The following is a 20,707-nucleotide window of genomic DNA, read 5'->3' as shown; positions in this document are numbered from 1 at the left end:
AGCAGGCATTATCATATCTCAATACACTTGTCCCTTCTCTGTACTAACCAGTACTTTCGTTTTACTACAGATTATTTTCTAGCCCTTGGTGCTCTGCTTTGGATTCTCTCCAGTCATCCCATCATCAATCTTGAAGTGTGTTGCCTCAAACTGGACACAAGACTTCAGCAGAAGCTTTATCAGCCCCAACTGGAGGGAGAGAACACCTCAGCTGGTCTCAGTGGTGTTGGAAAGATGAATTTTCTCCTGAGCTTCTTTTCCCCACTCTGAGTTGCCACAAGTACTTGTTCAAGTCTGGCTGATGTCCATGTGATTTGGCACCTGATTTATCTGTTCTCTGCCTCAGCTTCCTTACAAGTCAAAAAGAAAAACTTCTGTATATATTTTACCTCCTATTTAGCCATCTGAAATTCTTGGATGAGGGGCACAAGTAAAGTAAGTGGAAAATGACCAATGTATTTGTAAGCCGATTAAAAGCTTAGCAGAAGAGAAGAAAGAGACAAGATATTTTATAAAATACTGGAAGGTACAGACAAATACTTTTCAGTTTGAACTAGAACTTTATTTTGGAATTGCTTAGGAAGAGGTTGGAAGTCTGCCACCCTGTAATAGTCTTACATTGTAGGAAACCAATAATACCTCTGCCTCTTCTTGACCTATATAGTTCACAGATTCTAACTGGGTTGTGCAAGACTGAGCTGTTAATTTTATAAAGTAAATACAAGAAGAAAAAATTACAGGCTGATTTGTGCTGCAGAGTGTGGATTCACACTACCATTTAACCTCAACTTCCAACGTTTGGCTTGGCTGATATAAACAAAATCCTCATGACAACGGAAATAACACGTGTCTTTTTTTTTTTTTTTTTTTTTTTTGATGGCATGCAGTCAAGTGCATTCAGAATATAAAATTTGTGAAGAAATTTTCTGTAGGCTTCTGCAAAACTGTATTAATTTCACCTCAGAAGAAGAAGCACTGGAAGAAAATGATGCTCTAAGTAGCTTTCATCATTGTGTGTTTATATGTCTAAAAGAAATGGGCAGATTCAGCTTCATTTCACTGGATATATTTCTGGCATTTGTATAATTTCAGGGAGCTAAGATTTTACGATGTCAAGAAACTTGATAGGATGGTTTCTCAAGGAGACAACTGATGGAAAAGTATTGAGTTGGGTTTGATATAGCAAGTTTTTGTGTGATGTGGCTCTTTTACACGCAGTGCTTCCGCTGATGCATTTAGAGTACTGACACAGCAGTACATACAGCAGAGACCTTGAGGAAGAGAATTTTGTTTGGATGTATAAAAGTGATGAGGAATGTCTAATTTGCTGACATTTGTCATGTTCTACTTTTGGTGAAACTGAATATTCATCCATTGCAGAGTTTCACTGCAAGAGAGCACTGAATTGCCTGGACACAGGTGATTGTATGGAGCATGAGGGCTGGACTGGAGGTTCCCTAGATGTCCTCAGCTGTAGTGAGAAGCAGTCCCCTAGATCTTGCAGTGTAAGGTCTGAATGAGGTTGTTTCTAGTACTGTAGGAAGGTAATATTTTCCCAGGTCTCAGGGAAAGACAAGAACAATATTTTAGAGCAATTTTTAGGGAGTAAATCCCCAGGTCAAACTAAATTTTTTTTTGTTTTGACATAATTATGGCTTTGAGCATCTTCTTGGACACAAACATCCAGAGACTGCTTGTATTTAAGGCTGACTTTATTCTGCAAGTTTGAACTCATCCTACTTTGAAATATAGCCAAGAAAATTACTGAATTTCTAGCCCTAAACGCAGCTATGTTTGATTTCAGGTGTGGCTGTCCTCATAAACTGAAAAATATGTCTATCCGAGGCCTGAAGAAGAAACAACCAAAGACATTTAAAGTCAAAATTATAACAGTGGATGCTGAAATGGAATTCAGCTGTGAGGTAAGAGCTCTCAGAAAAATGCTGGAAAGTTGGAGATTACCCTTTATATTAGCAAGATGTACCCTTGAAAATTCTCTGAAAAGCCATAGCTATCATTTAAAAGCCACATTTTTTGAATGTGACAAGGTTCTTTAAGACGCAGGCCTGGAGAAACAAGTCTGTTCAGAGCTGGTCCTAAGATGTTGCTTATACACTAACGTACAAAATGGTGCTCCACGTTTGTTGATCTGGGAAATTCTCTTCAAATGTGATTCGCCACCTGTAAACTCCAGTTTCTTTCTTTAGCTGTAATGGCTGGCTTACATCTTATCTGGGTACGAGAGAAAAATGATCAAATGTAAAAGTTAGCTTTTCTTCTATTAATTATGGCTCTCTAGTAAATTGGATAGACTGCAGAAAAATGTGGAAGAATACATATATAGCAAGCGATCGATGGATAAATGAATTGGGCTGCACTGTTGAGGAGACAGAACTGTGCCTGATTAATTCCTAATCATCCAACAAAAGCAAAAAAAAAAAAAAAAAAGCGCAATTACTTTGAGAAGGCAAGCTAGAAAACTAAGGTCCACTAGGATAGCAATTTTAATGAGAGAGATGACTGTTGTGGGGCATTTAATATTTCATTTACTTGATCCCTCAGAGACAATATACTAGTCAAAAGCACTGGACTTCTGTAACTTACAGATCTAAAGTAATTGCAAGCAGGGTTGTGAAAATAGAATTTGGAAAATTTGGTTCAGAGCTCAGAATCCTGTTAGCAAATCCAGCTTGATATATTCTTTCCTTTGCTATCACTCTCTCTCCCCCAGTACTGCTTTTTTTCTGGGTGGATATCCTGCTTTCCATCCAAATAATGCCCCGAAGTGTTTTATTTTATTTTTTTTATTTTTTTTTAATTTTTTTTTTTTTTGCCATTGAGTTTAGTGGCTGACCCTGCAATGAGACAAAATCATCTTTTAATATGTAGCCAAACAGAAGAAACAGATGTGCAGCCTCTTCAGTGAAAAATGAGACATCATGTGTGTGTGAATTTTGGGACCTTTAATCAAAGTTTCTGTTCTCTATGGAGCTAGACTAGTAAATTAGATTAGATTACTTTTTTTTTTTTACTGTATAAAAAAAAGATCCCGACTATACTGCGCACTAAATCCTACTCCAAGAAGACAGACTCCTGCTCATTTAAATCAGAGTAGCATAAAGGCTTGGCTTGTTGCCACTGAAATAGCTGAGGTATGTGAAAGATGGATTTGCTTTGATTGTTTGGCATTTCTACTCTGTGCCTTGACACTCCTTTGATTTCCCCCTGGCCTTCTCTCAAGACTCTTTAATTTGTGTAAACTGTTGAATAAGATTTTTACAAATATTAATAAAGCTTTGCTGGGTCCTAGGAGATCAGTAGTACAGTCCTCATTCCCTCTGCTCATAAAGTGCTTGATGCTGTGATTAAATGCCTGCAGCTTTGAATCTTTGGAGGAAAGGAAGAGGAAGTAGAACATTACAGCTCATGTACCTTTGCTGTAGGCAGCAGTAGGCATGTTTCTTTGTCAAGCTAAAGGTGAAATAATAGTTTGTAGGGGAAAGGCAAATGGTAACCTGGTTTGCTCGCCAAAAATGCGGCAAGTTCAGTCAGGATAAATATGTTTTGTATTATTTTCTTTTTCTTTTCTAGATGAAGTGGAAGGGAAAGGACTTGTTTGACTTGGTGTGCCGAGCACTTGGTTTAAGGGAGACCTGGTTCTTTGGTTTGCAGTATACAATGAAGGGAATGTGCACCTGGTTAAAGATGGACAAAAAGGTACAGAAAACAAAAATAGTAACCTGCAATCTTCAGCTCCTAAATGACTTACTTTTTCTTTAAGCTCAGGAGCTAAAGGAACGTGTTAAATGACAACCCATAATTCTAGATTATATCATTTTTTTTAGAATTGAATTTCATTGTGTTATGCAATCTTCTTGTTTAAGGTTTTGTCTGAAGTGTTACCACTATATGCACTTCTTCATAATATATAATATATGCACATATTCATATAATCACCACTATATGCATTTATTGTTAATACATTAAAGCTCAGCATTGCCCTTCCTTCTAGAACATGGAAATGCTGCCTTAACTGGATTATTAGCTGCCTTCTGATTTTCCTCTGGAATAATAGTTTGAGACATTTCTGTACCATTTTTACTGCTGATTTTGGTTTTATCTTTAAGCAGGTTTTAGATCAAGAAATCCCCAAAGAAGATCCCATTAGCTTTCATTTTTTGGCTAAATTCTACCCCGAGAAGGTAGAAGAGGAACTGTTACAGGAAATTACCCAGCATTTATTCTTCCTTCAGGTCAGGAACATTTCTTAAACCATTAATTCCTTCTGTGTTCACCCCAGTCCTTTTATATGTCTTTGATCTTGTTGGCTGTTGTTAGTCTCAGAATGGCTCTGCTGGCTTCAGCCATATCATTGTCTATGTAAATATCTAATTTTTATAAAATACAAACATCTCTCCTGGCTACTGTGGTTTTGTATGATGATAAGTTGAATGTTTGCCTTCTGCAGGCTTTTGTTCTCATGATGACTTCTCGTACTTCTTGTGCTAGGAATGGGAGTTACATTGCTGGGACCTGTAGTTTCATGTAAAATGATTTTTACACCTAGCAGCTCCAGTGGTAATTTTGCACCTGGATATTCCAGACTTGCTTTACTCCTTGTAGTCAGTGGCCTAAAGAAAACAAAAACACAACAAAAAACATGCAAGGGTGGCGCTGCTTGAAGAACTTTATAGTTGAAGCTAATGGTAGAAGGAAGGCTGCAAAACCAAACATTTTGGAGATGTGAATTCTATACCCAGGGATTGATACTCTTTGAGGTGGGGCAAGGAAAAGTGCATCAGTTACAAATTAGTGACCCTTTAAAGTGTGTGTAGACCTTAGAAAGCTTCCCACTTTTACTGAGGTTTAGAGTGTGAATCGGGGAGAAGAGGTAGCAGTGTTGGTCATATTCAATTTTTAATTTTGGGAAGAAACTCCATATGGGTTGGAACTTTTTGAGCCAAGTCTGCCTGTTCCCTTGTTGTATTTCTGATTGAGCAGCTTCTCCATAGCCACTCTCAGAGGTGCTTTCATAACTGGTCCTGATATTTTCACACTCAGAGGACAAGTAATCTCAGATTTATTTGTTCGTTTATTTCCACTGCCATGCAGACACCAGGGCTCTTTTCCCCAGCATAATTAGGGCATCCTGACCAGATTCTGCATTTATCTGTTACAAGTATTCTGTTTTCTGAACTCTGTGAAGGTTCTTCTTATGTTAGATTTTAAGCCATCCATATACCACTTAAGGATAACCACAGTGCACATTTTACCATGCTTCCTGCCCTTTTGGAGCACTGCCTAAAGTTGTTGGTCTGGGAATTAGTTTCTTAAGGTTCCTGCCCTAACTGTTCAGGGGTGAGAAGTATAGAGTGAAGTCCCCGTTTTTATCAGCTTCAAGAGTCATCTTGAGGACTGTGTCACCTGGTCTGCTCTGGCTGCAGCTAAACTGAAGAGTCTCAAAAGCTCCTTGTCATCTTCTCTTAGAGCTGCTGGTGCTCTTGAGTAACCATTCCTTAACCTGGTTCTTTCAAAACGAGAAGGATTAGAAGAGACCTGTTATTAGGTGTATGAACTGTGCGAGGGAGTGACTACACAGCAATTATGGTGGCAGTCGTGAAGGTGAAGAAGAGGAAAGGAATGGTGATAAGCACTTGGGGACAGTAAATTTTTTTCACTGATACCAACTGCAGATGGAACAAGACTCATGACTGCAATCTACCCCTAAAACTAAAACTCCCAAGCTTCTAAAAATAGTCCAGGTGGTTACTGGAAGATCTTGTTGTGTAAGACTGTAGAAGGCATAATCACTAGAAAACAAGAACTACCTAACCTGTCCTTTTTAGATCTTATTTTTGGATTGTAGGGGAAAAGATCACAATTTGATATCCATACTGAAATACACAGGTTTGCTTATCTAACAAGTTTCAACAGGACTAAAGCAGCATAGAGACAGCTGCAGCAATAGGCTATAGCTGTAACAGTAGCTATATGAGCATTGAGTTTTTGGGATGGTCACTTGGTGGTCAGCTGTATTTTCCAACATCTTTGCCATCCATCTTCTCTCCTGAGTAGCTGTGGAATCTTCTGAATGTTACAGGCTCCACTATGTTGCTTTATTCGGTAGCTTTCAGTAGGATGTGTCTGTGCAAGTAGGTTGGCTTATGGAATAAAATCAGTCTGCATCTGTAAATAAACACAGTAAATACACAGGTTCCCTGAGGAGGATGTGCTAATGAAGGAATGGGAAAATGCTGTTATTCCAAAGGTTAACAAGCTAACTATAGTTTTACCAGAACCCTTAACCGTTTGGAAATTTGCTTCTTAAGCTAAGTTTGGAAAGGAGTGAGGGGGGCAGAACTCTTCCTACTCTTTTAATCCTGATTTCTTTTCACGTTTTCTCCTTGAACCTGCCTTGACTAGCAGATATGCAATTAGCAAATTCTTCTCATTCCAAAGTAGAAAAACAAGACAGAAACAAATTTGGACTTGCAAAGTTTCCTGGCTATAAGAACTTAAGATCACACCTGGATGCCAATAGGAAAAACATGTACAGACATCTGGATGCTTACAGATTTCAGTTCTACTCACTATTCAGACTTAGATGTTAATGTGGCATAATGTCTTTTTGCTAAATGTGTGAATAAACATCAATGACTAAAGCTACATTTTCTGTTTAACGATTAGATAACTTACTCCTTTTACAAGGATGTTTTGTTATACTACTTTATAGAAATGATAAAAAAAAAAAAACACACAGACACTTATAGGAGATTTATCTTACGTTGTTCTCAATTCTGAAATGTATTATTTGCACCAAGGAGTATGAAAGCCAGAGCTTTCCAATTTGGAAGAAAAGTCTTTTCATTCTTTCCATTTTAACAGCTTAGAAAGAATTTTCCCTGTACTATAACTCAGGTTATATATTGTGCTCACCCGAGACTAAATTCGAAAGAAAAACTTTCTTGATGGTTCATTTCAGTTCACAGCACCTACAGTTCTAAGTGTCTTTGTAAAGGCAGCTCAAGCATTATCTCAAGTAATTTTTCTTTTTGGAAATGCTTAAGACTGTGAATTATGTAAAATTTTCTTATCTTGTGCTTGTTAGTAGGCTAAATACATTACACCTGAGAGGAAGATTTGGGAAGATTAATTTATTCTTCCCCCTTCAGGTTTCCAGGTAAAAGTTGCCCAACATATTTAAAATCGAGCAACGTCTTACAAGCTATTACACCTCTGATCATGCTAGCACCATGGAGTACTAAAATGAAAAGAATGCTAAAAGACTCTTTACCATTTCTACTATGCTTTTATTTTTAAGCCACTATGTTATTGTTGTACTTAGACCATTGTAACTGAATAAATCTAATGCTCTATTAGGCAGTTTCTCTTTGTGAGGTGCCCTTCATTCTTCTGGAAAGCTTTTAAAGATTCTATTACTGGTTTTAGTATAATATCTCTGTCCTTGACAACGTTCAAAAGGCAGCTGGACAGATCCCTGAGCAATCTGGTCTAGTTGGACTTGCTTTGAGTAGGTGACCTCCAGAGGTTTGTCCTGACCTAAAATTCGGATATGTTACATGTTGTAAAGCTAATGTTTTTTCTAGCTAAACATCTTTCTTGTTGTGGTTGTGTAGCTCTTTAGTGCTATTTTAGATGGCAGGTCAAATGATTGTTTGGTGTAGCACATTTAGTATGACTGAATACAAAGAAGTTATGATGATTTGCAATAGCAAAGGAGCACACCTGCTCTTATTCAATGCTGAAGGTAAAAATGGTACAGCTTCATTCAGGGAAATGAGGCGGTAATAAAAGGGAGTGTGAGAAAGGTCCTTAATTCTGTTTGTATGAAGGAAGAATAATAAAAAGCCCAATGAACCAATATTAACAATTTTCCACAGGTTTATGGAAGAGGCCTTTTTCTGTCATTCCAAGCTGAATAATGTGATTGAAAATACAACAGTTGATTATGTTTTCATTGAATTGTCTTTCTGAAATTAAAGTACTTCATCAGCTCTCATGCTTATTTCTAGGACTATAATTTACAGGCAGGTTTTAGCTTTTTGGCATCCTATAGAAGCCACGAAATAAAGGTCATTTTGTACTGCTAGACTGAAGTAAAGATACCTTCCCTATGAGGCCTCTAATCTCTGCAAGGGGCATTAGCAGAAAAATTTTAGGAAAGTGCTTGCAGTAGTTCCGTAGTTTTTTGATAGCGTCTGATAAAATGCACTTACTAATTTATTCATGGTGCTGTACAAACTTTAGGGAGAACTAACTGTATCATAAGCAGGAAGTAAAAATAAAAAAAAATCTAAAAGGAATGAAGTGCAGATAATAAATGTGTTCTGTAGCAGATTCTTTTACAGGACTCCCTATATAAATGTGGGGAGATAGCTGTCTGGCACTTCTATGAACTTAAAATTAAAACACTTTAACCTCCAAAAGTTATTTTCATTAAATGTAATGTTATGGTTTCTTGTGTTTCTGAATGCCTCTTTGTTGCTGCTGTTAACTTGTGATGGTTGGTGCCAAGTTATAGTCCAGGCATGTCTAATTTAATTTCAGGCCTGACATAAGTCTTGAGTATGAGCTTCTTCAACTTGTTCCCTTTTTCTTCTGATTTAGGTTAAGAAACAGATACTGGATGAAGAAATCTATTGCTCTCCAGAGGCAACAGTTTTACTGGCTTCTTATGCTGTTCAGGCCAAGGTCTGTGCATAGCAGTGCTCTTATTTATTTTTAACAAACACATATACAGGGTGGTATGTAAAACACAAGTGTTAAACTTTGCTATTAAAATAGGTCATGCTGGGAAGCACAGGTGCAGCTGGAAAAATAAGCATTAGATGCCATTACAAGGATTTGAGGAAGAAATTAGTTTGCTGTTTTATACTATGCTTTCACAGTTTAGAGGATTTCTTTTGATGTAGCATTTTAATGTATTTTTTTCTCCGAATTGGAATTATTTCCTGCTATTAAAGTGTCCATGGATACAGAGGTGCTGATACCATGAGCTTACAATGGTGTGATATTCTTTAGCAGCTTTCACAACATAGTTACCTTCATGCCACCAAGAGCCCAGCTCATAAAATGGCAGGAGGGGAACACAAATTAGCAGAGCTGGCCCTCTGCAGCAGCCCAGCCTACATACAGTAGGAGGAAGTGAGCTTACACTCCACAACATATTCCGTAGTTCAGAGAAGGGTGTGAAGTCACAGCAGATCCCTTTACATCTTCAGTTACCAAGAGGTGCAGCCTAGGGCTGAAGCGTAAGGTTACAGGCCACATTAGGGGGTGCACTGGAACCACATGTATAGCACAAAGTCTGGAACTGACTTCCACAGATGGTTCAGATGAGGGGAGCCTGTTTTATTACCCTTACACTGTATATGGGAGAACCAAAACAACATCTGTCTCGAGCAGTTGCATCAAACTGCAGCCAGAAAGTTCTTCAGCTTTCTGCATCTAACAAGCTGAAATCTCTTTTTTCCTTCCTTGGGACAGTATGGTGACTACGACCCAAACTTTCATGAGCCAGGCTTTCTAGCCCATGATGAACTTTTACCCAAACGGGTAAGTTTTTATTCTGTATAAAACCAAACTTTTGAATCTGTGCTTTGATGAAGAGCTGGTACTGCTTTGGGACTAACCAGAGCATTAGATACTGATTGTGTTAGCCTTGAACTTGCTGAAATGACCAAGCTGTGAACTGCATGGTTGCATTCACATTGCCTGGGAGAGGAAGCACACGTATTTGTATCTTCAAAGGGAAACAGACTTCTTCCTTTCTCTCTAGGTCCTCAGGCAGTATCAGTTGACAGCAGAGATGTGGGAAGAAAAGATTACGGCTTGGTATGCTGAGCACAGGGGTATTGCTAGGTATGAAATAATTTCATTCTTTGGAAATCCTGTACGTTTCAGTAACTAGTTATTTGCTGTCTTTATTGAAATTTGGATTTTGTAAGTGAGCAAAGAGATCCTGGGTTCCAAGCTACGCTGCTAGGTTTGTTTATTACTAAGGGATAAAACATCCATTCACCCAGGGTAAAAAGTATCTTGTGTAGGGCACTGAGTGCTTGTAAACTGGACTTGGTTTGAAGTAAACAGGGAAGGTGAAGGCTCTTTCTGGGCTTCACAACCTAACATGTTTAAAATCTGATATTTTATACCTTGTTAAAAGCACGGTTCAAAAAGGTGTCCGCATACTTAGTAAGGTACCAAAGTGGTATAGACATTGCATCGCAGTTCCAGGACCAAATTTTGGTGTGGTTCCATGTGGGTGTTCAGCTACTTCTAACACATTCAGCATGCCTGGAAGTTCAATTAAATGTGAGGTAGGAGCTGCTGGCACCCAGAGGCAGCCATTCCTAATACTTCAGTTCAATTTTTCTTTGGCTGTTCTAAATGCTTCTTAGCACTATCTTTCCTGAATATTTTCCTCAAGACTCGATGCCTCAGTTTGGAGGGAAGACAACGATGGGTGGAGAGACTTACTTTTCTTTGGACTATGCCCAAAGCACTCATTCTCAACGAACTCTCTTCCTGAAGGGAATATCCTCATGTTATGGAAAATAGTGGTAGAGTAGATCTCCAAGAGGTGATAATGGAGTGGCAAAACTAACATACAAGGATAAGACTGGACTTGAATTTTAATAAAGATTGCACTATACCTGACTCAAATAAAAACGGATACAGCTTTGTCTTCTGTAGAGATTTTTTTTTTATCATCCTTTTTCTGTTAAGGGTAAGACAGTAAAATTAATGAAAGCACAAAGGACCAGAATGCGCATTCTTTTTGAACTGGGAAATACACTGTCAGGACAGAAAGATTGTATAGGAGTCACCTGCTGTAATCGGTCTTATTCTCTAGGGATGAAGCTGAGATGAACTACCTGAAAATTGCCCAAGACTTGGAAATGTATGGTGTCAATTATTTTCCCATTGCTGTAAGTACTTTATTTTAGCAATTTGCTATTGCTGTATTTGATGGTAGTGTCGTTTTAAAAATCGTGTAGGGGGCTTGGAGCTGGGACTCCTGGGTTCTGCTTTTCTCTGCTGTGGGTGGGCTCTGTAGTGATTGTCCTGACTTGGTTTACTTACCTGTTAATTGAGTAGGTGAATACAACAGTAAACATTAATGTTCTATTGTTTGACAAAGGTCTTGGGTATGTAATAGGAAGAAGGATAAATAAACTAGAAATTTGAGCTGCTTTATTCAGCTGGGTGTGCTAGCAACGGTCCTAATCTGTTTTGTAGGAACAGCCTTTTCTTAAAAATTCAAATATCCGTTTATTAGAGTAATTGTGGTTCTTGTCTGTAATTGTTCTATGTTACTATAAATAGGACTTACTGATATCTGTGTTGGTTTTTTTTTTTTTTTTTTTTGTTTTTTTTTTTTTTTAGCAAAATAAAAACCATACAGATCTCCTACTTGGAGTTGATGCCAAAGGTATTCATATCTACAGCATTAATAACAGGTTCTCTCCAAATAAGTCATTTGAGTGGAGTGCTATCAGAAACATTTCCTATAGTGAGAAGGAGGTATGATGGCTCTGATATATTATTCTTTTTATATGGGCAAGGGTGTGGACTGGGATTCTTGGAACAGGCTGAAAGCGGTCTCTGTTTAAATAATTTGGGGGAGGGGGAATAAACCTACGGAGCTCTGTTACAGTTTTAGTTCCTAACAAACTTGCCTTTCCGATGTGCTACATAATCTTGGTTCCCCTAGGAGCCAAGGGCTGCTCTAAGCTCTCTAAAATTGTGGAGCCCACTATTCTGTTTCCTTCCCTGCTGCTTGTCGTTTGCAAAACAAGAGTGTTGGTCTCTGTAAAAGATAGATATTACGAATGCCATCACGGCTGACTTTAGTTATCTCAGCAGGAATTAGATGATCTGTAAAGACTTAATGCTAGTTTTGCATGCAGAAGTTGTCCCAATAGATGAGGTTTGAAGCACACTGGCAAGCGGAGACATGCAGGGAGATATACGTGTTTTTCTGCCTCAATTCTACTAGTTTATCAGTGAATGATTTCAGTCTTCAGCACAGCCCTACCATTACAATTTCACTGTGATTTCAGAGTCCATCTTATACCTGAATACAGTACACTGGGGAGCAGGTGAAATTTGGAGTTATTTCAAGTCATGTGGCTACGTGGAAGGCTAAAATCAGAAAAACAAAACCAGAAAAATCACATTGGTACCAGCATACTTGGAATTTGTCAGCCAAAGGACAACGTGGCTTATTCCTTTCTTTCTCTGGACCATTTGAAAAACACTGAGGATGAGATTTGCTGTCCAGGCTTAGCTGTAAATACATTAAATCAATCAGGGCAGCATACAGGAAAGTTCTACCTCCAAAGAGTTTTGTTTTCTTATCGTTAAACTTCCCCTCTGGTCCATGAATAAGCTGCTTTAGCTCCCTATTGTTGGGAAATTGGGCAGCCCTGTATGAAAGCTCTGGTATATTTGGTGTCACGTTCACAGTTCAGCTCCTCACAAGGCAATGCATTAAAGCAGCTGTTACCTACAGGGTGAAACAGGCTGTAGGATGTTAAGATCTTGATGACTCAGATGGCCTGAAATTATACATTGCATTACGAATGAATTATAGGAATCGAGTGCTAACCCATGAGTCACAGAGAGCAGGATCTTAAAGAATGGAGCTGTTTTTTTGTTATGCAGCCAAACTGAGCTCAGCATATGAAGTAAAACAGTGTGTACTGACCTGGCAGCATGAAAGCCTTTCATGTCCTCTGGAAACAGCTTGGGAGATAGGACTGGAAATGTGAGAAAGCAGGAGCTTCGGTACTGTTATCTCGTGGTCTGAAGAAAAAATCCTTCAGGCCTTTGTAATACATTTTGTTTACATCTGCAATGATTGGGATTCAGAGAGGTGTTTGACATCTCCCTGACGTTACTAATCTCCAGAAGTAGTCGTATTCTTAATGTATTCTGTTTTCCTGATAACCAGGGCTTGCTTCAGCGTTCTCAGGGTAGTTTGCAATGCACAGGTGGTATTGTTATGAAAAACACCATCCAAACTGGCACCAGGTGTGGGGCTGTGAGAGGCTTTATCTTCTAAAATGCCCTGCTGTTTTAGATGAGCAGATGAGGAACCTGTGTAACAGAGAACAGCCCTGGTTCTGATTCTTGTGAGCAAAACACTTCTGCATCGCTCTCCCTGTATTTGTGGCATAAATCACTGCCTCCCTGGAGAGAAGTGGAGATGGACTAAAGTTTGCATTAATATTAAATAGTTTCAGCTTTGTTTTTCTTCCTTTTCACTGCTTCCTCTATTTTTATCTTCTGTCTGAACAGTTAACTATTAAACCTCTTGACAAAAAAGCAGAAGTCTTCAAGTTTTTTTCCTCTCAGCTAAAAGTAAACAAATTGGTAAGTGTCCTGTTTTCCTCCTTTAAAACCGGGCCTGGCAGTACTGAGTGATACCTGAGTGAGAAATGTTTGTCTGAGAAACCGATGTAGAGGCCAGGGAGCATTGAGTTTCAGCACGTGTTTTCCATAGGATTCTTCTGTCTGGGAAGTCAGGGTACATATGTTTGTCCTCTCCCTGTTGGGAGGGGAGATGGTGGGTGAAAAGTGAGATGTGAAAGAAGGCCCAAATCACAAAGGGAAATCCAGTTACTGGAAGGGGAGGGTGTAGCATATGGAAAAGTGCAAAGCCCGCTGCAGCGTCTGCTTATCTGGCTGCTGTGCATTCTTAATCGGCTGTTGCCTCCCCTTTTCTGGGAGAAGCAACAAGGGAGGGACCTAATCAACTTGTTAATTCTATTATCACTAACTGCTTCCTAGCACAGCTGCAGGGGCTGGATCACTTCTCATTGACCTTGTGGATGAGGGGCCACCACAGCTGACCATTCCCACATAGCTGCCTCCTGTGTACTCCTGTCCTAGACCTGTTCTAGGCCTAGACCTGGCCTAGTCCTGCCTGTTCTTTTTCAGGCAATTGAAACCAGACAGGGATGAAGGATGGAAGGAGAACCCCCTCATCCTGTTATGTTTTCTAAACTGTTACATACCTGAGGATGAGCCTGCTCTGGTGTCACTTTTCTTGGAAGGAAAGCAACTGCCAGCACTTGTGCTGAAGTCAGAAGTGTTAGCTTCTGTCCTGTGAGACTGGTGTGGGGCTCTTTCTGCCCCTCTGGATGGGGTGCAGCTATGTCACAATCTCATTTGCTTTGCTTTTCCTGTTCAGATTTTGCAGTTGTGCATTGGAAACCACGACCTGTTTATGAGGAGAAGAAAAGTGGACTCAATAGAAATCCAGCAAATGAAAGCACAAGCTAGGGAAGAAAAGGCTAGAAAAAAGGTAGATTATTTTTGCTCCTCTGTTGCTGAAAACACTGATTATTATTCCAGCTGGTGCCCTCGCTGTCCATGCACTGCATCAATATGTGTGTGGGAGGTGAGAAAGTGCAGCAGGATTGAGTGTGGGAACAGCTCTAGTGTGTATGCGGCTTCTGAGGATGTAAGTGATGTTTGTGAAACTGAAGGGCTGATCACAAAGATTTGGGGTACGTAACAGATCGATGCAAGTGTTCTTCCAGCAGCCTGAAATAACCAGTGTTGCCAGTTAGTGGAGTTCAGTGCTGCTAAAGTGCAAGTAGCTTCAGCATTGCATCTCTGCTAAATGTCAACTCACCAGCTAGAGAGCAGTCCGTTCGTCAGTAGATTCATTTGCTGTGCTGCCTCGGGCCCAGATGAGATCCTGCTGCAAACCCACAAATGTGGTATTTCTCATTCTCTTTCCAGATGGAGAATCAAAGGCTGGCCAGGGAGAAGCAGCTCCGAGAAGAAGCTGAGCGAGCCAAAGAAGAGCTGGAAAGGCGTCTCTTCCAGCTGGAAGATGAAGCCAGGCAGGCCAATGAGGCCCTGGTGAGTAGCACGTAAGCTGAATATTCTTGCACTTGAAGGGGTTTCTTGGTTTGGAAGCTTTTTTTCTTTTTCTCTTACGGCTTCTGTGAGGCGCTATAAGTTATGGCTTATGCAAGGCTGGACAGTTTCTGGTCAGTGGTGGAGAAAGCATGCTGGAATTTGCTGTGAGCCGTTCTCCCTGTGTTCACAGCACTTTCTTCAAGCAAAGAGGAGACAAAGTAACCTTGTGAGCTGAAATTGGGAGAAAGAAGGCTTAGTGCATGTTGCATGTGGCATTGGCAACTGAAGGGGGCAACTTGTGACAGTTTTTGGTTGATATCTTTGCCCAACTCTGAACAAATGTCTCCTTGTATAAAAGTGAGAGGCAGGAAGGAAGTTGGGCAATTCTGGAGCAGAGGAGGAACACCAGACTACAATTGTTTACTTTTTATTTTAGGGATTACTATATTTATCCCTTGATCTGTTCAGGAAAGATATCTTCTTCCTGACTGACTGCAAGGGTGAAATTGTAGATGCTAGACAGGGTAACTACAAAAAGTTTTTCTCTTAGCTCCGATCCCAGGAAGCGGCAGAGCTGCTGGCAGAGAAAGCTCAGATTGCGGAAGAAGAAGCAAAACTGCTGGCCCAGAATGCTGCAGAAGCAGAGCAAGAGCGACAGAGGCTGGAGATAACAGCTCTGAAAACCAAGGAGGAGAAACGCCTGATGGAGCAAAAGATGAGGGAAGCAGAGCTGATAGCAGTGAAGCTGGTGAAGGAGTCTGACCGGAGGTTAGATTTGCTTGAGTGGGGCTGTGTAGCCCCTACTGGATTGCCTGGGCAGAGAGAATGCTTATTTTCTCAGAGCAGGAGGGTGGGGGGTAGAAGGGGAAGGAGAGCAGTAGGGATGGATTTTTCCCAAAGCAACAATTCAGAGTGAAAATACCTTTGCATGTCTTATTTTTCTACCTGCTACCAGTGGTTGCGATGCGGGTCAAAAAGTTTACGAGGGATCCTGATGGAAGGCTGTAGAGATGTTTAGTATTAAAAATCCAGAATGCAGAAACATCTTCTATATAGCATTAACAAAAGAGCACTGGTTACCTAGCTACCTAAATTTAACAACCTGTGTACCCTATAGGCTATGAGACTTTTCCTCATTACTAAGTGATGGTGTCTCATATCCCTTCTAGATCTTTGAAAAGTATAACCCAGGTAAACTCACGTGGAGTATAAACCACGTTGTAAGAGTTTGCATGTTCCATAGCACTGTGCTGCCTGAGGATGCAGAGCAGACTAGTGCTGATAGAGGTTGTTCAGGGCTTTCTGCTTGTTTTAGGATGCTGCCAAAAAGCTTGCCAAAATAAAGAGCAGTTATGTTGCACCCCTCCTCGTCTCAAGGAGGATCTCTGACAACCTGAAGAATCTGTATCAATAGGTCATTTTTGAACCCGTGGAAACTAGGAGTAGAAAAAACACTTTGATTCAGTCAGTTCCTGCAGGATTGCCCTTCAAAGCCTGTGTCGTGCTGTGCCTGGTTCTCCATGTGACAATCCTACTGCAAATGTCTTTGGGTAGAGGAATCACTCAGAGTAATGGATCTTATTCTCCAGAAACCAGTGAGATGCGTAACTTTGAAATCTCTGTGTTGCTCTGTGCTGGAAATCTTCAGCCATTTGCTGTGATATTTGTCTTGCAGAGCCAAGGAAGCAGAGCATCTGAAACAAGATCTGCATGAAGCCAGGGAGGCTGAACGGAAAGCCAAGCAGAAGCTATTAGACATAACCAGGCTTAATTATCCTGTAAGTTTCTGTTCTGCTGGGCACTGCTTCGTCTTGGGAGATAATCATATGTTAATTTTATGTTTGTAGCCTCATCAGGCTAGGTCGTGGCATGTCTACATCTAGCTGCAAGACAAACACCTATAGGACTAGCTGGTGACTGAACACAGTGTAGCTGGAATTGAAGTTGTATTTGTTAAGGGCATTGAGTCAGGAAGATAAAGGTGAGACAAATATTACAAAACAAAAATACAACAACAAAAAAACTCTAACCAAACAAAAGCCAAAACAGGACTCATGTTAGGATTTGGGAAGCCTAGATGGTTTTGCCTGCATTCATGCCTGATACTGACTTTGTGCCATCTCAGACAATACTTTGTGGAGGTGGTTGTACTGAACCTGGCATGTGAATTCCTTGTGAGTATCTTCAGGCAAAGCAGGTGAAGCTGTCACTAGCAAGAAGTTGTTGCTAAGGCAGTGTGCCACAGTCTCTTCTGCTTCAGTCTTGCTGAGAATGGATTTCCATTCTCTGCTGCAATGAATAAGATAGCTAAGGTACTTTTCTGCACTTGGATTTGTGGCTTGTGGACTTTGGGCACTCGTCTGGGGCCACTCAAATAGCGGGGAAGGTCTTCAAGAGCATCTGTTTCTCATAATCCATGGGTAGCTTGTGAAATGGCTCAGCAGGGCACTCTTGAAGAAGATGGTGAGTTAAAACCAAAATCAAACAATCAAATCTTACTGACAGTGCTTGTGTTGCCTCTTTCAGCACATGGTCAAGTACCCGCAATATTTGCCAACGGACACTAGAGATGCCAACTTTGACAAAGGGTCCATCAAGCTGGATTTGAAGGATGTTGACCTGAAGAGACTCTCCTTTGAGATAGAGCGAGAGAGGTATCAATATGCTTATGGTGTAAATAAATGAGATTAATCGTGGGAAGTACAGAAAGCAAAAATTCTCAGCGCTACATCCTTAACAACTGGGGATGGTCTTCTCCTTGTATGTATGAATGGAGGCCTTTTACTGAGCTGGTGCAGGTTACATCTTTGTAAAACTAGCTGTTTTGCAAAGAGGAAAAGTTTTGTGGTGCCATCAATCCATGACTGATCCAGAACCCTCCTGTCTTGGAGACCAGTAGGCCAGGCGTGAACTTTGCTGGAGTAATGTTAGAGGACAGAAGTTTCCCTCTAGTGTTAAAGCGTGGTATTGCTTCCATACAAAGGGGCTTTTCCTCTTGGTATGGAGGTTGATTCTTGGTAAAAAGTTAGTGAATGCTGAAGAGTGGAAGTGAACCACCTCACTGGAGCAAGGGAGTCAGGCAGACATGTGCCAGACTTCATTTTGCCAATACAAGAAAAAAAAAAAAAAGGCAAAATGAAGCAAAGAACTGCCTCTCCTCTCCTTATGCACTTGCTTCCCTCAACCCCTACTTGTGAGTTATGTTATGGTAGTAAGCTTTTTGTCTCTAATGTGTGGGCTACAGGCTAGATTACTTAGAAAAGAGCAAGAAATTTGAAGATCGACTGAAAGAACTCAAGTCTGAAATTCATGCTTTGAAGCTAGAAGAAAAACAGTCTGGGCTTTACTCTCATTGGACTGAAGTCCTGGGATCCTTGGATCGCTCCTTAGGAAATGTAAGTATCCTAAATACCTGCCACTTTTTCTGGCACAATGATAATAATATATATATGTATGCCAAAGGTAATTGCTGTATTTCGATTCAATGTACATTCTGTAGGACCTTTGATACTAAAATATTTTAAGTGTTAACAGAGAAGAGGACTAGTCATGACAATAAATAAATAAAAATTCCCTGGCAGGATACCAGTAACATAAACAAAAAATAATAATTTGTTTTGCAGGTTATGAAATCACAGTAAGGTTTACTGTCATGGAACAAACTAAATTCTTGTAACTTAATGTGTTTAAATGTGGTTTCTCATAGTTTGCATCACATTCTCATTCACGTGCTTTGTGGTTGCTATTAATCTCTTGTAAAAGTCTTGGCTTTTTTTTTTTTTTTCTTCCCCTTCAGGCAGTGGGGAACTAAACTCAGATCTTGGTCATAAGTTTCTTGTTACTTACATAAACGCTCTTCCTGAACCAGGGGAAGAATAGAGCTGTCTTTGCTTTTCCAGATTGCTCCACATATAATAAAAAATGGCCCTAAGTAAACTGTTTGAGAGAGAAGGGAGGCTTGGAAAAAATGAGGGAAGATGGCCTGTGTGCTCTGGCTGGCTATGCATTTGATGTTTTCTGGCTTAATGAATGTTGATGGGGAGAGGGCATTAATTTTCCATGTGTTCTTTTCTTTTAAAGACCCCGTCATGGATGAAAACCTTCGAAACTGGAGATTCGTTGGATATAAATCTTCAAAGACCTTTCCCTGCTTACTCATTAAATACTACAAGCAGCTGGCCTTGTACCAACAAAATTCAGCATGCAGTGCCAGTGGAAAAGTCATCTTTTCAAACAAATTCCTTGGTTGCCAATAGTGTAGGCACAGGATCCAGAAAACAGATTATAAAGGTAATCAGATTTATAAGTAAATTCCCAAATATTGACTAGAGGCTTTAGAATTCAAAGAAGTAAAGAATGGCTGGCTTTAGGGAATGGTTTTATCCAGCTCTGTCACAGCCTCTGAAATGACAGGCCACAAAGCACGGCTGTTCCACAGGTTTGGAGGCCCTGCACTGGAGCAGCATTCAGGGCTGTTGAGGCCACTTGATTTTTCTCACTTATGATCTAAGCCTTGATAAATGAAAATGATGCCCATATGCAGTAGGAGGATTTGTTAAATTTTATTTGTATCAGCCAGGCTTGGAAATGAGAATGTGCTCTGAGAGAACTTAAAACAGACTGTGCCAATCTTTCTGGTTTTAAGGGATGGGGATAAAGATATCGAAAAAGGCCTAGATTTCTACATCTCAGTTCTTCCGTCATTTCTCTCAAAGAATCCTAAAATAATAATGAACTGGGTCTTATAAAACAAAACAATTTTTTAAACTTTACTGGAATGGAGAACGTAGTATGTGTTCAAGAAGAACTGTAAGATCGTGCACTCCTGTACATATGGAAGGAAATCAGCTTTCTTCAGGCAACGCTAATTGTGCAAGATACTACAAATAAAGTAAGCCTGATGTATTTGCTGTTTTCTATGAACAGAACTGGCGATTTTCAGGATCAGTCAGAGTGTCTAGCATGCAACTTCCAAGGTCAGAACCTAGAGGGTTGTAGACTTAGAACTAAAAGGAAAACAGTTTAGTGTAGCAGCAATTGAGGAAGCAGCTCTTTCTATTGCAAATAAGAGAAACAAATATTTTAGGACTAACGTAATGTAGACTGTTGTGAGGCAAATGGGCTTGTTTCAAGAGGGAAGAAAAACCATTTGCAGGGCATCTTGCAAAAGGCTCTAGTTCGACAAAAAGGAAGAATTAGACCAAAACAAAGTAGGCTTTGCTTTCTGTAGGAATTCAAAGTAGAACTAATTTTTCTTATTTAATTTGCATCTAGGTTCAGCAGCATGACTCGGATGTGATCTACATTTGAAGAGTCTCATTTCCTTACCAGACAGGTAGAACCTGATTGCTGTCTGTTTGGCTGCTGCAAAATGCACCTATGGGAGGACATTCGTGCAGCTCTGTCTCCTGACAGCCATCGGCATAAAGACGTGGTTCTCTCGTTATTGGTGCCATTCGGTTTCCAGGCAGACAACATAAGCTGGGAGCATTAAAACTGCCGGTGTAAAATGGCTGGTGTCTTTGGGTCCAACGGTAAACATACAAACCCAAAGGAGCATTGTTTACTTTTTATGCACTTTTGAAAAAACACTTTACACTTCATTGAACCTTCCCCCTGGGTATTTTTACACACTGACTTACCAGCTTGGTACTCTGTGTGTGTAGAAAGGATGCCAGGCAGCAAGTGTCTGGGAGATGTTTGGGATGAGGAAAAAATAAATAAATTGTATGTGACCTTAGTGTTTACCTCCACAATAGACTAATTCTGTTTTTGGTCCTGTCCATAGGGCATGACTCTCACAGAGCTG

General features: G+C 40.1%; 1 protein-coding gene across 1 annotated transcript; it reads left to right on the top strand.

Annotated features, from left to right (window-relative positions):
* Nucleotides 1-1,811: 1,811 nt before the first annotated feature.
* LOC311217470 (merlin-like) lies at nucleotides 1,812-20,208 on the top strand (the record flags this gene model as incomplete). Its single annotated transcript, XM_084299541.1, has 17 exons — nucleotides 1,812-1,922; nucleotides 3,592-3,717; nucleotides 4,131-4,253; nucleotides 8,629-8,712; nucleotides 9,508-9,576; nucleotides 9,800-9,882; nucleotides 10,874-10,949; nucleotides 11,407-11,544; nucleotides 13,324-13,398; nucleotides 14,219-14,332; nucleotides 14,776-14,898; nucleotides 15,449-15,666; nucleotides 16,574-16,676; nucleotides 17,425-17,552; nucleotides 18,143-18,293; nucleotides 18,979-19,188; nucleotides 20,173-20,208. Exons 1-17 carry the CDS (start codon nucleotides 1,833-1,835, stop codon nucleotides 20,206-20,208), a joined length of 1,947 nt encoding a protein of 648 aa, XP_084155667.1. The 5' UTR covers nucleotides 1,812-1,832.
* Nucleotides 20,209-20,707: the final 499 nt, after the last annotated feature.

Source organism: Netta rufina, assembly GCF_964035555.1.
Source record: "Netta rufina genome assembly, chromosome: 21".
In the NCBI taxonomy this organism is placed as follows: Eukaryota; Metazoa; Chordata; class Aves; order Anseriformes; family Anatidae; genus Netta; species Netta rufina.
The sequence above is the reverse complement of the archived record's forward strand: the minus strand, read 5'-3'. Positions and strand labels throughout refer to the sequence as shown.